Source organism: Hippoglossus hippoglossus, chromosome 13 (genome assembly GCF_009819705.1).
Source record: "Hippoglossus hippoglossus isolate fHipHip1 chromosome 13, fHipHip1.pri, whole genome shotgun sequence".
NCBI lineage: Eukaryota > Metazoa > Chordata > Actinopteri > Pleuronectiformes > Pleuronectidae > Hippoglossus > Hippoglossus hippoglossus.
This window is the reverse complement of record NC_047163.1, coordinates 12,769,094-12,786,311: the sequence shown is the minus strand read 5'-3', so window position 1 is coordinate 12,786,311 and position 17,218 is coordinate 12,769,094. Positions and strand designations below refer to the sequence as shown.

At 40.8% G+C, this 17,218-nt stretch overlaps 1 protein-coding gene across 3 annotated transcripts in view; it reads right to left on the bottom strand.

The window, feature by feature from the left end:
* The window catches only part of grik4 (glutamate receptor, ionotropic, kainate 4), a 276,925-nt gene that overhangs the window by 136,052 nt on the left and 123,655 nt on the right, over positions 1-17,218 (bottom strand). For all 3 annotated transcript variants that reach the window (XM_034604598.1, XM_034604599.1, XM_034604600.1), the window contains exon 3: positions 11,581-11,714. In XM_034604598.1, the coding sequence (XP_034460489.1) occupies positions 11,581-11,662 (82 nt within the window). In that variant the 5' untranslated portion in view covers positions 11,663-11,714. The remainder of the gene's footprint in view (positions 1-11,580; positions 11,715-17,218) is intronic.

The window sequence follows — 17,218 nt, the reverse complement described above, 5'->3', positions numbered from 1 at the left end:
CTCAATACAAGTATATGCCCTACTTTTATTGGCATGTTATATCAATTCAAAACAAATAAAATGATAATACATTTTGGGTTTGTTTTGTTCATGCATCAGATGTGTAATTATAAATGTTGTAAAGAATCAAAGCTTTTCCAATTATTGAATTTAAGTAACACATTTCAGTTAGTGGCAACACTGGGCCAAAAATGGTTTTACACTATACTGAACAAGCAGATGAACTGGGGATTACAACACTCACATCCAGCCTCACATCACAAGACCCAGAGGAAGATTATGGTCCTGTTGTTGCACAGGTTTGGATTTCTACTACTTGATCAGAGTGGTGGTATGGGGGGGGGGGGGGGGGGGCTTGGACCCCGGAGGCTAGAGTAAACCTTTATGAAGCTGCTCACTGTCAGATGAAAAGCAGCAGCTGGTGACTCCATATGTAACAGAGGAGACACATGACAATCTTTACCCTCTGCAGGTCAACAGTGACAAGCACCGCAGTGCAAGAGGAACCGGCTAATCCTAAATTGGGAGGGGGGACAAAGGGAAAGAAATGAGGAAAGGGGGAAAAAAGGATTTAGACTCTACGAAGGAAGAATATAAATTTCCATCTGCACTGTCTCTCTCCGCCCTCGAGAGACTTAAGTGACACAAAGAAAACAAGAGAGAAAAACGACTGCTATGACAGATCAATGAAACTTCCTGGTCACAGCACCGGGATATATTTAAGGCCAGTCTTCTAATCTCGGCCATTACTGGTGTTTCTCTGCCGTAATCGACCAAATCCCATACCGACTGTCTGTGACGATCCAAGCAAATACCTATTAGCTTCAACATGGCTGCCATCAATCTGGGCTGTTGAGCCATACATGCTTCTCTGCCTGTAAAACAGACTTGCTTCTCTTGTGGCAAGGACAAATATGTGCTGCAAGTATGTGCGTTTGTGTGTGTGTGTGTGTGTGTGTGTGTGTGTGTGTGTGTGTGTGTGTGTGTGTGTGTGTGTGTGTGTTTGTGAGAGAGAGCTTCTTATCTGAAATGAATTGGACGGGGACAGTTCCCTGTAATGAAAGCTATTTGTGGTCTTCTTTAACCCTATAGCGAAGGTGCTGGCTGAAGGACAAACAAAAGGATATGGTCTCAGTTGCGTATATGTGTGCATGTGTGATTGGTTGATTACCTGCCTGCACTTAAGCATGAACCTGTGAGCCAGCCCAATCGTCCAAATCACAATCATCTTGTCATCCGGATCCTTCTGTACCTGCCGTATTAAATACAGGCCTATCAATACTTCCTATTTAAAAGGTAGCATGATTTAGATGCTAGGTTCTTCTGTCTGTTTCTGAATAGGAAATATGGGAAAACAATTACATCGCTACATTCACTTAATTTCATACACAAACGTTGGCTTACTCACCCTACTTACACTAATAATTATAGGAAGGATGAGTTATTGTTATTGTAATTACAATATGTGAAAATTAAACCATTGAAGCTTTCTTCGAACACACACAATAACTAATAATAAAGGGAGTCCTGTTTTGTCATAGGCAGCGACGTGGCCAAGAGATGTATACACAGAGCATATTGTACCAGCTGCCGTAGCCATCTGAGCATAAAGACCTTATCATTGTAGCAAAGTAACAAGCAGCTAAATGAGAGGGCATCAGGGAAGTTAAAGTTTAATGGCAGCGTAGTTGAAAATCACCCAGACAGAAAGAGCCAGAGAGAGGATGGGAGCGAGGGGGAGAGAAAATCCCTGCCCCTGTGAACGTTCACATAAACTGCGTATGCATGAGCCAGTGTGTGCATGCCTGTATACCTGGGATTGATGATGTGTTGTTCTGCCCTCATCAAAACCCAGTCAACAAAGGCTGCTTTTTTTCCCTGCTAGCTGCCAAGAGATAATAGCTCTCCACAGGAGGAAAAGGGGAGCGTTTTTCAGCATTTACAGCTATATTTTCACAAATCAAGGCAGAGGCCTAGGCACCAGCACAAGCCTGCACAACTGGCAGCGGCAATATACTTTTAGCAATCCAAGAGTCCGGTGTTGTGGGTACAGCAGTGTGGTGCACACATGCTGCAGGTGTAAAACAGGTGAATTACAATAAGGGCATGCAGCAGAAAGAGAACTATAGCTCACCTACGTAGGTAGATACCTGGTCATGCAGGCCTTGAAAAGTAACCACAAGGATCTTCAGCTGGATTGTGAATTTTACAGGGAGCCAGAATAAAAGGGAAATGGTCTGGCGGTGGCCTTCTGAGCCCCATGCAGCGGGTGTGCTGCCAAGGCAAGTGAAAGGGGAGTTGGATGAAATTGGGGTGAAATGAATGAACACTGTCATTATATCCATATCCATTATAGGGTAATACCAATAATGGGACACCTCTACACAAGTGTTTATTTCATCCTATTTAAACTTCAGCTATGGTGCTGCTGTACAATGACCTTCACTCCACACCATCACAGGACTATAAAACATACAATAATAATGCTTGTGTTCTCTTCTCAGACCATTTTATATTAACTAAGCTTGTGCCTTGTGTCTCAGCATGAGGCAAGCTCCATTACACATCAACAAACATCACCCTGCAGCTTGTTATTAGTTGTTAATAATTTAAAAAACAATGTTTTCATGTTTGTGAGTGACTGAGATTAGTTTACTCTTATAGATTATGTGTACATGTGCATGGGCAAATGAACACACATTCATTTAAATGTGTCTTTGTCAATCCCAGTGGGGATTCATTAATTCAGGAGAGTGCGTTTTGTGTGTGTGTGTGTGTGTGTGTGTGTGTGTCGGAGTGTGTGATTGAATCTAAGAGCACGCGCGCCACATGCCTGTGCTCCGCGACTTTATCAGATTTACTGAATAATTTATGGAGTAAGCTCGGGAGCAAAGTAGTGTGCATAATTGCATAACATCACTTCTATCTGCCACTCCTGCCATTAACTAAACGATTGGTCCCAGCACCTGCCCTGGTAATTAAAACCTTAGAGATTAATCATAAACTCGGCCCCTTTCAGCCTGAGCCCGAGGTTCAGATTTGTGTTTGCATAGGTATGGGCGGCATTCAACTCAAAAAACACGTTATTTAACACCAGAAACCTCAAACACAGACTTTCAAATGACTTGTCCTGTATGAAAGAGGCACGGCTGCCTCCAGGCACACACTGTCCTGTGATTAAGCTCCCTTTTCTTTCTGATACGACCTCATTACCGCTGCTGGCATCTGAGTGAAACAGAGAGGACTGGGCAGTTGGCTCTACTAACAGGTGGTCACCTAAAAAAGTGGGCTTAACTCAGATGTGCCCTGTAGCTTCAGGTCTGCGAGAACATTTGTCTGATTGTCATTAACCCGGTGACTCACAGAGCACATGGCTGGGTAATTAAAATTAGGGACATTAATCATGTAGTCTACTCACGTGGTTCCTCAGTTGAGCATCAGTCTTTGCTTTCGTCTCCATTCATAAATGAATCATGTGTCCCTTACAGAGGAACTGAGGCTGTAATTCAGAGGATATTTCAAAACAACACAGGACAGTTCCCTCACAGTTATTAACTCTGCGTCCCCCCCCCCAACATGCTATCTCCTCTGCCCTTCCAGGACCAGTGGCAGTGAGTTAAATGAGTTTCAAGATACCAACTGAAGTCTGAGTGTATGAGGGCAGAGTGAACATGACTGGAGGCAAGGGCACAATGATTCAACCACGGTGGCTCTGGCAGCAATAGCCTAAATAAGTCACCGTGAGCATAAATGAGGCAGAGTCGAGGGAATTAACAGTATGGTGCTTCTGGCTTCTGGATATTAGCTCAGCGGGGCTAATTATGCTATTACACTCTACCTGTGGGCTTAAATTTCGCTGATCCAGCCAAAGTACAGTTTGCACACAGAGCAGTCCAGTGTCCTTAGAAATGTTGTTCCTACTGAATTATTTTGCAAAACATGGTCTATGTCCAGCTTATAACCAGGGAAGGAAGTATCTTGCCCTCAGGTACGTTGATGGGCATGCAGACTTTCATGCTGAACAGCAGGGTTTGCAATATTTCATGCTTTTTGTTTTCGGGGCTAAACTTAATATTGTACTGGCCTAAACTTTGCTATACCATGAGGCATGCATGGAAATTGTTGGAATATATAATTGTGAAAATTAACTATAACTATAGTAGCACTCATACCTTCGCCAAGGCCCAACAGTCTTCTTAAATCAAACTAAGTTGTACCAACATACACATAAACATATCAGTCCTCTCAATATGCCTGATGTTTTCATCAAGATCCCTGAATTTTTCCCTGGGAAATTGGTAAAAATGTCAGAAAATGTCTTATCCATAACCGCCTCAAAATTGTATGGATTCTTTCTTGGCACAGGTTTCATCCTTCCACCAATTTTTGTGGAAATCTGTTAATCAGTAAATTATACTTTATTCAGCTGACAAACAAATTAACCCCACTAGATCTAGATTTTTATTTGGATCTGCACCAAAATGCACACACTCACAAATATTGGTCCCCTAAACATGCCTGATTGTTTTCATCAAAATTCAGGGTTAGGGGTTAGGGGTTAGGGGTTAGGGGTTAGATCTGCCCCATTGTGCGGATCTGCGACAAAATTTAAAGGATTCTTTCTTGGCCTATGTTCCATTCTGCAGTTTTTAAATCATCCTACTGACAAACCAACCAACCAACCAACCAACAAGGAAATGGAGAGGGGTGGAAACACAACCTCCTTGGTAAAAGTAGTGTCATGTCGAAGTGAACTGGCAAAAAATCACATTTCCATAAGTCCAATATGTACTGTTAAAGGCAGTTGGGGTTGTAGGTAGAACACACAGAATAGCAGGACTTCCCTCGTGGCCACGGCTCAAAGCTTTATTTAAGTTGCAGCCACAGGGGAAGGACGCAGTTCCACTGTATTTACTAAAGAGAGAGGCCCCCTCGAGCGAGAAGCACTCCATCATGCTCAGTGCTTCTTGGCTTTACATCTATCTCACAACAAACTTGACTAACAGAGCCAGTGCTGCCAGTCTTGGGAAGCTTGGTAAAGATGGCACAGGCAGGAGCAGCCTCTGCCGCCGAGAGAGTGGAGCCAATTGAATTTAGCACAGGGGGAATCCTCCGTCATGTTTTCCGACTGAGTGTGGAAAAGGGAGCAAAGGTTTGTCTGACTTCTTCCTGTGGAGCTTGTCTGGTTGTCGCTCCCTCAGTATTTCAGGGATGCTCGGTAAGAGGGTTTTTTTTTCTGTGTAAAGTAAAGACAGCTGTAAATGTTGTGTTTAACAAGCCTCAAGCTGGGTCTCGTGCAGAGTGTGTGTTTGAGGGTACACACCGTCAGGTTTCATACAGCATGTACGCCCTAGTGTTTAGATATAACACAAGTCTGAGGTTGGACTTTAAGTTATAATGTTGTTATGGTTTTAGGCGCCAAACTTTACTGGATATTTTTTACATAAATCAGTTAATTGTTAACTGATGACATAATTAATGAGGCCTTCCCAAACTGATGCATATTTCATTAATCCAATGGTAAATTAACAAGCTGTTTGTCAGATGTTGGAGATGCTGATACAATGATAACATGCCGACCATAAAACAATCCAGATGTTACGAAAGCTACGGTAACACTGTGTTGTCAGAATAGCTTTTAAAACAATTGTATGTTGACTTATCTGCTAAATTTAAATCTGAATCATTGAATATGAAATCTACTATTTCCAAACAATATATTAGAACCATAAAGAAATCACTGCATTATAATGTTGACAGTAACCTGGTGTGACATTTAGTATGACAGCAATGAATGCACTTATTATTGACTGGTAACAATGACTATAAACACCTCACTCACAAATACGGTTATTTCGTTGTCCCTGCTAATAATTTCATGGATAGTATACATTATATATTATACATTATTTATGAGTGTATGGGAAATCTTATGAGTGTAAATGCCAGGATTGTACAGGGAATTCTATTATCTTCAGGCTGTCTCAGACCTGATGTGACACGATGAATGTAAACAACATGTCACACTAATACAAACATACAGTATGGCTCTGGTTACTGAAGATGCAGGTTGACTAAGGAACAATGTAGCGTAGTCTAAAAGGAGATTTAACAACCCGAGCAGTCAAACAAAAGAAACCAAAAGGTCAGTTTTTCTTTATGGAAGTGTTCTTAAACTTGATGGTGTGTACAACACAAGAGGCTGCACTCTTTGTAGTAAAACAGGCTCTGATACACCTCTGTCTATAGTCAGGTTTTGGGAAATGAGAGCAGGGATGGCTACAGAGAGTAAACGTGATATTTAATCCACTCCATGCGAGTGGAGTTTTTAAAGTTGGGATGACCGTGTTGAAACTACTGCTTCTTCACATTAAGAGGAGCAGGTCGATGACTTTGAGGTAAACCTTGGATGCCCCGGGCCTCTTACCCTGGAGGTATATAACTGGGAGGAGCCCATGAGGCAAACCCAGGACATACTGGAGGGACAAGCTCTCCCAACTGGCTTGTTGCAGAGAAAACCAATGTGTGGGCTTCTCTACTGGCCCCGTTGACACTGTGACACTGGATAGAGAAATGAATGACTGAATCAATGATGAAAATACCAACAGACTCTAGATTTATCCCAGAGGGGCTCATAATAAGTCATTTATCCCAGAGGGGCTCATAATAAGTCATTTATCCCAGAAGGGCTCATAATAAGTCATTATTCAAAGAAATGTTAGTGCTAGCAAAATATCTGTTTCAATATATTCCCCTGTTACACTTTCCATAACTCATTCCAAGTAAACACTTGTATATTGACAATGCATACATGTCCTAAAACTAGGATAAATGAAAATCAATAAAAAAAGCAATTTTATAGGCTTTTGAACATGTGCCATCACCCTTTAAAAGCCTATTTAATTATGCTTATTATTGATATTTTGTTTTTCAAAGGCGGCAGTGGAGAGAGCCAGACAACATTTCTTGATCATAAATTTTGAGCAACAGGAAAAACCTGTTTAAGGACGTTAACATGACTTTGGTTGATTTTGGCTCCCAAATCCATTACGAACACCGAAAAAATGCAGGTGCTGGTGATATTGCGCGCAGCTTACGACAGATTTCCATAACAATCGATATTAATCCTTACTCTGGTTTAAGAGGGACCACACATGCTCTGAAAAGGAAATCCAAAGCTTGCCGTCTTGTTGTATCACAGAACAGCACATTGAAGGTGAGCTAAAGGATACCTGCCAGGGGAATTACACAGCACTTGAGTGAGCCAAAACCCAGTGGGTGCCAACAGCTGAATTTGGCACAGGGATGCACCAATCCAAATGTTTCAGTCTATTAACCGGTACTGATACCTGGGCTTTGGGTATTAGCTCATTCTGAGTACTGATCAATTACCAGCGTTTAATTAATAAGCTGCAAGATTCACTGTATGTGAGACTGGTGTTGTTCATTATGTATCAGGAAACACGGAGCTTAGATGTCTCTCTGAACTGCTCCTTATTATCCTGCACTGATTGTAGCCGTAAAACTTGATGGTGGAGCAACTATAACATAACAGACCTCAAACTGCCGACCTTTGCTTTTCGCTATTTTCATGCTATTGCTCGATGAGATTTATTTTTGTGAAGATTTAGTTTGTAGATTATCTTTGTTTTCTTAGGTTTAGAAAATAATTGGTATAATCAATAGTAAATGCAGTGCATATATATTATATTTATTGTATTAGGTTCCTTATCTAAGATCAGGAACCACATAGTATGGGGCATCTTGTCTGCATGCTAGTGGTTACAATTGGTGGTGTGATAGAATATAGGGTCAGTCTTCAATTGTCCAACTGCTGAAGTGGACATTAAAGTGGACTTAGTAAGACACTGTCAAATGAAGCAGTCCCTGTGCTCTTGCTTGCTTTAGTTTATATATGAATACTATGAAGCTCATAGAGACCGGCATTAAACTGACGCCTGAAGATGTGTGAGTTATTCTGCAGAATAAAACAAGCCAACTACCTCTGCAACAACAGCGACTGCCTTTTTCCACCATTGACTGAAAAATGTGTGATTGTGTTGATTGATGGTGGAATAAAACGGACTGGATTCTAAAAAACAGTCCGAGGGCTTCAGTGAGATAAGAGAACCTGATGTGAGAGCGACACTGATTAATACAGTGAATCGGGAGTCACTAAACTGAAAGGAGGCAATGAAATCTTGTGAAAATAGCGAAAAACGTTTTTTAAAACCGTTGTCAAGACTTTATATCGTCCTGCTCTGCTCCTGCTACGCTCATTTCAATTTCAATAGAGGCTATGAGACACGAAACTATCCACCTCCTCTGAACCCTCCTACTCTCTTTGATTTACGAATCACAGATAATTGGCTTTTATATACTGATATCGAACTGCACGAGGCGTTTGTGGAGTGGAGAGTGAGGACCCTGCAGCGTTTATCAATCTCGATCTAATGAAGGATCATATGGTTTTCCTACAATTTTCAATCCCTGAATTAAATAAAACAGACATCAGCTCATAGCAGTGATTATGCACGTTTTGGAAAGTGATTTATCCGAGTTAACTCAAGCAGCGGGTTGTTGACGGCAGACACTCTTTTACTTAACTAATGAGGGAATACTACCCACACCAACAAGCAGCGCCATATGGTCCTGAACAGGCTTTTTCATGTAATATTATGCAGAATCTTCTCAGGTTTCAATGTTCTACTTATGTACTGCGGTCCTGACGAGGTCTTCTAATGTTCCTTCATAACAGCTTGTGAAAGGATTTTACCTTAATGAACATTTTTTGTCTCCTTCCCTGTGATCTCATCTACTGAACTATGCGGTTCATGATTAATTAAAGCATCAGTTGTCCGTGTGGTTTTGCCTTATTAAACGCAAAACTGAAGCAAATTCAATTATTTATATTTTCTAAGGTCAGTATCCATGTAATTAATCTTTCATTATACTCCAACCTCCAACAACACGGCAGCCTACACACCGTTCCCCTGCCGCAATGAAAAATGCCATTAAAGTCACCTTTTACGTGTAGCTCATCATCCCAATGAGAAGGTCAATTAGATGGCACGCAGGCGTACCTTAATTTGGCTGAACTAATTTGCAAGCGAAATAACACGGCAGAAGACGAAGGGAAGTTCCTTAGTTCACCTACACTGCACTTGCTGCCGGTTGCTGGCTGGTCCTGGCAGGGGAACGTGGCAGGGGTGGGAGGTTGTTTTTGGCCCTGACACATTTAGAGAAGGCCAGACAGTGACATTATGCCAGCCAGGCAGCACTCGAGGGACTGCCATGTAAATACCATCTCCTAGAACGCAAATGGCAGCGAGTTTGTGGTGGTGTGTGTTTGTTTGCGCGCGTGTGTGTGTGTGTCTGTTCATATCTATGCCTCGCACTGCCTTGTGTGTAAATACACACACACCGAAAGTACACTGTCAAAGAGATGTGTGCTGCGCTCAGATGATATTAGAAGGAAGGGGGAAAATTGGGCCAAGCGCCTAATTATCCATTAAAGATGCAACATGACTGAGGTAAACATAAAACAGCACAAACTGCGAAGGTGCTTTTGTACAATCAGGTGAAGGGTGGTAGAGAATTCAGAGAGAAAGCAGAGACACACAGCTGTTTCTTCTTCATCCGGCAATATTCACAAAGGAGAGAAAAGAGTTCTTCTGCGGTCAGGCATGTTGATACAGTAAACTCTCAAACTGTGTCGTTTTAAGAAAGCACAGAAGATTGTTTTGGGGGCATGGGATGCCAAACCACCGAGCATTCTGCAAACTGTAGCTGTGTCGTGGCAGAGCTGGGAGACGGGGAGCAGACAGGAGAAAATATATCTGCTGCAGAAAATATCTTCAAAGGTAAGAAAGACGGCAGTTTGAACCGGCTCCGTTTTGTCAGGGGAAGATCAGAAGCAGGCTGCACTAAAGTTCCAATGTGCATTCACGAGTTTGTAAAACTGGGACTTCTCGCGGTTCAACTTTTTTTCATCATCACTGCAGCTCATTTCGCCAGAAAGTACGCACTGTAGTTTTTATCATGCTGAGAACTGAACCCATCACTCCAGAAGAGGCTGGTTTCACAAAGGCAAACTATTGGTTTTTTAATAGTTTTATGATTTTTTTTCTACTATTAAAATGGCAATTCTGCTCCCACTCAACACGTTTCTGATCCACTGTTTGGTTTTGCTGGAAGGTTTAATTGCCTTTCAATTATCACAGGGACGTTTGTGTTACTGTTATGGATTGTGGGACATTTAGGCTAATCAAGTACACATAATGACTATACAAGAGTTTAAAATGTTTCAATTTCTCTGCGTCCCACTGAAAGCAAAGCATTTTACGTCAGAGGGCCATGATTGGTTTGCCAAAGACGAAGCGAGGAGCAACCGTAACAACAGGGATGGAATAAGCTGCAGTAACTTTAAATGTGGTAAAAGAAGGATCCAAGAAAAGTTTTTCATGAGCCAAAAAGAAATTCGGTGTTCGGAGGAAGGATTACAGTATAAAGTAGAAAGTGATTGATGGGGACAACAAACATGGTTTAACAAATTTTCTTGTTGGAGATCACTGTTTGTGTAATTACTCTGACACAAGAGGCAGACAAGGGAAATTTCACTCTCTGCTGTTTCAGGAAGTTGACAACCATGCTGAAGATTTAAAGCCGGTCATTCAGTCACCACACACAGTCTGTGAGCTGTAGAATCAGTCTCATTCTCCATCTTTACCTTTACTTCCTATCTGTGTCTACATACAGTATACATATATTATTATATATTACACACACACACACACACACGCACACAGAGAGAGTTTCCCACCCAAGACTGGGGGTCTATGCATAAATAAAGAGGCAGTCCGTCAAACCTTGAGACAGGGAGCTAGTGACAGGGAGTCAGAGACCTGCTGACTGTAGAAGAATAATAACAAGAAGGAACAACTCCCATTGGTTAGCAGCAGACTCTGGCAGGTTATGGGACTTTTGAACCATGCCCTCTCAGATACAAAGTCTAGTCAGACTCAACCTTGGTCCACCGATCTGCCACTGTTTCCTCAAGCAGGATATCACGGTGGTTTCTTTCCGAACTTTGTGTCCGTACTATTGTAGAAAAAGCTCAAGCATATAAAATGGCATTAATTTGGCCCTAAATTAAACATATTACACTGTATTTGAAGCAATCCAGTGATGATGCTCAATTTATAACAGAGAGATAACTAATGCTTTAACCGTTAATGTGTCAGTGAATTGTCTACTGACTTTCACGTGATGTGCACAAATAGATTACGAAGCATTTTGAACATTGAGGTTGAAGCGAATATTGAGATTATGCAGTAAAATGTTTGCACAGTAACAAAGTTTTAAGAAAATCGGTCTCCCCAAACTGAAAAATTTAAATTCATCCATTTGTTCGCAGATTTTGTCATGTATATGAAAATGAAAATGATTCTATTCCCATTCATTTCTTGAAAAAGCTGCATCATCTCTGCACCAATAAGAAAAGCAGACTTCCAGGATCAACATGTGTCGGCAGCAGTTTTTGCCTCTCTCTCTAAACTGTATGTAAGTCTCATGATTTACCTATTCTGAAGGAGAGCGGGCCACCGGAGGTGCTTCTCACCCACATGGCTAAGAAGAGCAGAAGCGCCCAGGCTGTGAGCATCTTCTATGACTCCTCATGGGTCCTGCCCCGGGGGTGCCCCTGTCACAGCCACCTGGAAAATACACAGAACACAGCACAACATTTAGACATGAACCAACATCAAGGAAAAACACAAATTAGACTTAACTGTGCAACACTGTTTCTTCTGTAGCATTGTATCGGAGCGAGTTTGCTTCTACAAAGCCCACAATTCATGTGACTTATGACTTTCATTATGTGCTGGAAGTGGGCTGTATTTTGGACCCCGAGCATTTGCCTTGATGAAGGTTTTAAAACCCAATGGTTGACTTTGTTTGTAAATCCATGCATTGAACTCTACAGAGGCTTTTTCTTTTCATCCATTCCTTTACTTGTTTGTAGGAGACATATTATGTCCTTTTCTGTTTTTCCCTCTCATCTAGTTTGTTGCAGAGGTTTTCTTTATTGTAAAAGGTCTTCAAATTCAAAAACACAATTTCTGCTGTAAAGGGAGCTTCCCCACAGAAAACACTGCTCCTGAAGCTCCTGACGTTCAGGAAACACATCGTCAGTGTTCTGACCGATACAATCAGGAGGAGCAGCAGCAATGGACAGTATGAGGAAATGGTGTTTTCTGAACATTAGAGCATGTAAACCTTTATCAAGTAATAACACAACTTAAAATGATTAACCTGAATATGAGCATAATATTATTTAAACTTCAGCGGGGGGGGGGGGGGGGGGGGGGGGTAATTGGGGAGTGGCCGTCATTGCTCTCACACAGATTTATGTTGCCGGTGCAGAGATCAAACGGGTAACTCTTCATTTACAAGCTGCTTATCTAACCTTTCGCTCCACGTTGTCCTCGTGTATATTAATGTATAAAATTACAATCCTTCATGCGTGTGGCACGTGCACTTGTCATACGCTTTTAATCCGCAATGTCCTTCTCACTGCCAGGCCACGGGCCACCTATGACAACCTCTCGTTGTGGGTCTCTTATGTATGAATAAGGCTCCGTGTGCAGTGTTCGGTCTCTGAAGCGCCGTGTCCTCTGTGCCCTCTGTTTTCTCCCGGTACATCTCTTCTGTTTCGCAGCACCAGACTCTGATCTACTGTTGTTTGGGTATTCAGCAATGTCGACGGGTCATTTTCTGACTTTCTTTTTTATCCCAACCTCTGTTCCAACGGTGCCATTGTTTCCATCTGAGTAAACAGATGTGACAGCAGCCTCTCATGCACTCAAGCAGAGGATTGCAGACAGCACCTGCCTCCCACCTTTTCAACCTAAAAAGTAGTTGACCAACAGAGGGAAACAAACTGCACAAAAGTGCTCGATAAAAGTCGAGATCTGGCTGCTCAGAGCAGCAGACACCAGCAACTGTTATGGTTGAGCACGGTTTCCAAATTATATCAGATCATGTGCTGGTTTGAGCTTCATGCTCCTCTGGACAAAACAAATAGTGTTAGCTAAAAACATGTCAGTTCTTTAAAGAAAAAGAAATAGCACCCAAAGCTTGAAATGCTGAAAAAATGCCAAGAAACACAAAACGTAAATGTATTAATATGATAATGTGGGCTGTGCATCAATGCCTTACTTAGTGTTTTCAGTGATTCTTCTTCTGTTTATATATTCCAGCCTGTGCTGCACTTAAGAGCAGGTAGTTTTAAGATTACTGGTGGGAGGGAAAGACTGAAAAGAGCTGTTGGTTCTACATCTTGTTAAATTGACACACAGAAGAAACCCTGTGGGGCAACGGAGGCTGGACCTCTATTGCAGATTTCAGAGTGAAAAATCCATCCTGACTGACACACAGTTCAACTAATGATGGATACATGAATTTGGTCCTGTTTTAAGTCATGCAGTAAAATCATCTTTTTATCTATGAAGTAAAAAACATTTCCTCTAAGATTAAGAAGAGCTATTAAAAGTTCCAATGAAATATGAAGGATGTTTAATTTATAAGAACAAGCTTCCTCAAACACAGATTGGATTGAAATTAGGGCCGAACGATTAATCAAATTCATATCGAAATCGCACTTTGAAACAACTCGATTAGCAAACTGCAGAGGCTGCGACTTACTATGCAACACATCTGTCCCAGGTTGAAACGTGTCATGTCAATGGTTTTACAAATTCATGCCGTCCTAGTGTTAGTGATGCTGACCAATCAAAATGTTTTGTGTAACATCTATATTCCTTTTTTTATAGCTATATTACGTGATAGCTTTTATATTCTGGATATCAGTTAATGATGTTATATCTTATTGCAGTTTGTTTACAGAAGAGACCTGATACTTTCTTATTGGAAACTTCATCTAACTTGATTGCAGAATGTGCAAAATTTTGATGCTGCCCCAGACACATTTAACTGTCAGAAATTGTTTACAGATATGTTATTTTTTTCTTATTGGAATTGCTTTATTATTTTAATTGCTTTATTCATTTAACTTAACGGCCCAAGATTTTGTGATAATTGATCTATGTTGGATTGTTCTATGTCCCAAGCAAATTATAAAATTGTATAATAAACACTTGTTGGAAGCAATTCATATCTTGGATTAGAATACAGGGCAGTTGATATTTTGATATGGTATCGATGTGGCAATACTTTACTGTGGCAGTAAATTTTGAACTCAAGTTTGATTGAAAATAATAATATCGTAAATCCAGTTGCAATATCTGTAAAAAAATTTAAATAAACCGGAAACAGATATTTTTACCAATTCATTCAGCCCTAATTGAAATGTATTTGAAGTGACTCCATCCATGTGCAGGATAATTGCTCAAATCTATCTGCCACAAACCTGGGGCCCACAGAAGAGTTCTCTCATTTCATGCTTAATTGAAAACAAGGAAATAGACCTACAACATTTGGTTTATCTGGCGGAAGTTGTGACCCCATTTATTTCTCCCCAAAACTCCACTAACATGCAAATTCAATATTTCCTCCCACCAAGAAAAATAAGGTAAATGAAGAATTACAATTAAATGGAGAATAGCAGAAACAATTAAACTTCCATTGGTTTTACATACCAAACACACCAAGAGCAGTGATCTACATCTCTGCTACTGCATAAATGACTCACCTAAATAAATATGAGTGGAGCTATGGTATTTACATTTAAACTGAAAATGAACAGCCTAAGTAATCAAACAATGTAAGGTTTATATTAGATGGAAAAGCAGCTGTAACTGATATTTTGTCATGAAAATGTATCAAATGACAACATTAGAACAAAGTGACAGTGTGAAAAGAGACACACACACACACACACACACACACACACACACACACACACACACACACACACACACACACACACACACACACAAGCAACGAACAACAGACTCACACAGTTAGCTGGTAGAGACCAACAACAGAGATAAATGAGAGTGAATATTTCACTTGTATGTATTTGCCAGGTGGACAGGCACATGAATGAACGCTGCTCAGTAACTGCTGGATGTATAAATAAGCAAGCATTTGCTACAAAGTAACTTAAACAGTGATGATACATAAATGTTCAAAACTCATTTACACTGCCTCAAAGCAGCTAAAGAAAACAAGCTTAGTGCAGGTTTAAGATAGAGGCTGACCAATATGGATTTGTATTTTGGGCGGCCGATTCCAATACAGATATTGGAGAGTAAAAATTTGGTAAAAGTTATCGGTATCCGATATGGGGGTATCGGAAATTAAATATCAGGAGTTTATGTAGACAAAGAAAAAATATTTGCATTTAAAAAGCGAACAAAAATGCACTTCTCTTCTGCATTGTTTATTCTGTGTAGAGAAAAATATTTCATATTAGTCCAAATGGGCATATGTAAATTATGTTTTCTATGCCTGTGAAAAACTGCGTCTCATATAAATTCAAGTACAATGTCATGGATGTAAAACTTATATACATTGGGTATTAGTCTGAGTTTGCTGGGGTTCAGCCTGGTTCAGTCTTTCGCATTTATTCATCATTCACCTTCCGACACAATTCTCAGTGTAAACCAGTAAAACAGTGATTTCATATTATTACTGCTACTTCAACTTATCCTTATTCCTTCAAGTGATTCTCAAATGCTTGACTAATGCCCGTCCTCCTCTCTTTTCGTCAAGGTGAGGGTTTGTCATTTAAAGCGGTGAAGGAGTGGGTGGATCTGGTTTGCAGATATAGAGGGTGGCGTCCTCTCTTCTTTCATCGTCTTGTGTTTTTAATCAAGGTGCAGGCAATCTACTAAGAAGTCAAGAGGGGTCAGTGACAAGGTCAGTGTAGCTGGAACAGACTTTACTTTGGACAAGCAAAAGTCCTCTTTAGACAAATCCTCCCAAATATAGTCAGCCAGTTAGATCTGTTAGGTGCACAAAGGACAGAGCATCCAAATGTCAGACAGTACATCCGTGGAGATGGCAGACAGCTAGATTAGTGCAGTAAGACAGAATAGGCCAGGGGTTCTATTTTAATACCAGCACACAGTCGAGAACAGGACAAATTTAGCCACAAAGTCATTTTCATCAGGAGGAAGTCCAATGCTTTGTGATTGTCCCTGTGTGATTATTTGTTTCCTATGGTGGGAGGCAGCCTCAGGATTTGGGGAATTGTTTACCTGGAGAGTCTCATCTGGACATTTGGACTTTACGAAAGGACAAATATAGAGTGACGTCTTAAGACTCAGTAGAGGAAGCAGAAGAATCACTGCCAGCTCCCCAGTGTTAAGGAGAAGTTATTATAGGGCAGAGCAGAGGACTTCCAGATATCTTGTGTCAGACTTTTGCAGGGAACTTGTTTTTTCTATTTCCCTGTGTTCATAGCTTTTACTGTGTAATTCTACTGACTTGTATCTTATTGTAGCATAACACTGGGATGAGTCTCAGCAACAGATTAGTAACACATTAGTAACACCTCTGCTCAGCAGAACACCTTTTTTCTGTTTTGATGAACAACATGACCGGGCAACTCTCTATATCTCTTGACTCACTTTGTCTGTCAGAGCAAAATCCGTTTGATGTCAGTCATGTCTTCTGAAGGTAGAGACCATGTAATAAATGGACCAGAACAGCTTTCAATGCCATTTCTTCCCCCCCCAGTTATGTTGGAGTAGATAATTTCCAAGAACAAGACGAACCTTCAGTAAGTGTATCAGTGCAAAACTGCAGCCCTTACTCTGTGGTACCAAGGTCCAACCCATACACGTGTGTCAATCATGATGTTTCAACCCATTCTTTAACTTTAAATAACAGATTAAAAAACCTTAAACATATATTAGAGTGATAGGCACTTCCTAAAACGACAGAAACCATTTTCTCAACAATTAACATGCACATAATTTTTTTATTCTAGGCCATGTCCCTTCCGCTAACATGGAGCTTCATGACGTACACTGCAGCCAGCCACCTGTTTAACTAAAATGAATAAAATAAAAGAGTAACAAAACTGTCTCAGATAAATATCAGACAGTTTTCTTTCTGGCAATAGAAAGGATTTCAGTATTAACGACCCACATTGGCCCAGGAAATCAAACCTTTGCAATGTGAACACCCAGGAGAAGGTGATAACATCAGGTTTACTTCAGTCTAATCTGCTTCCTGTTTATATTGCTGG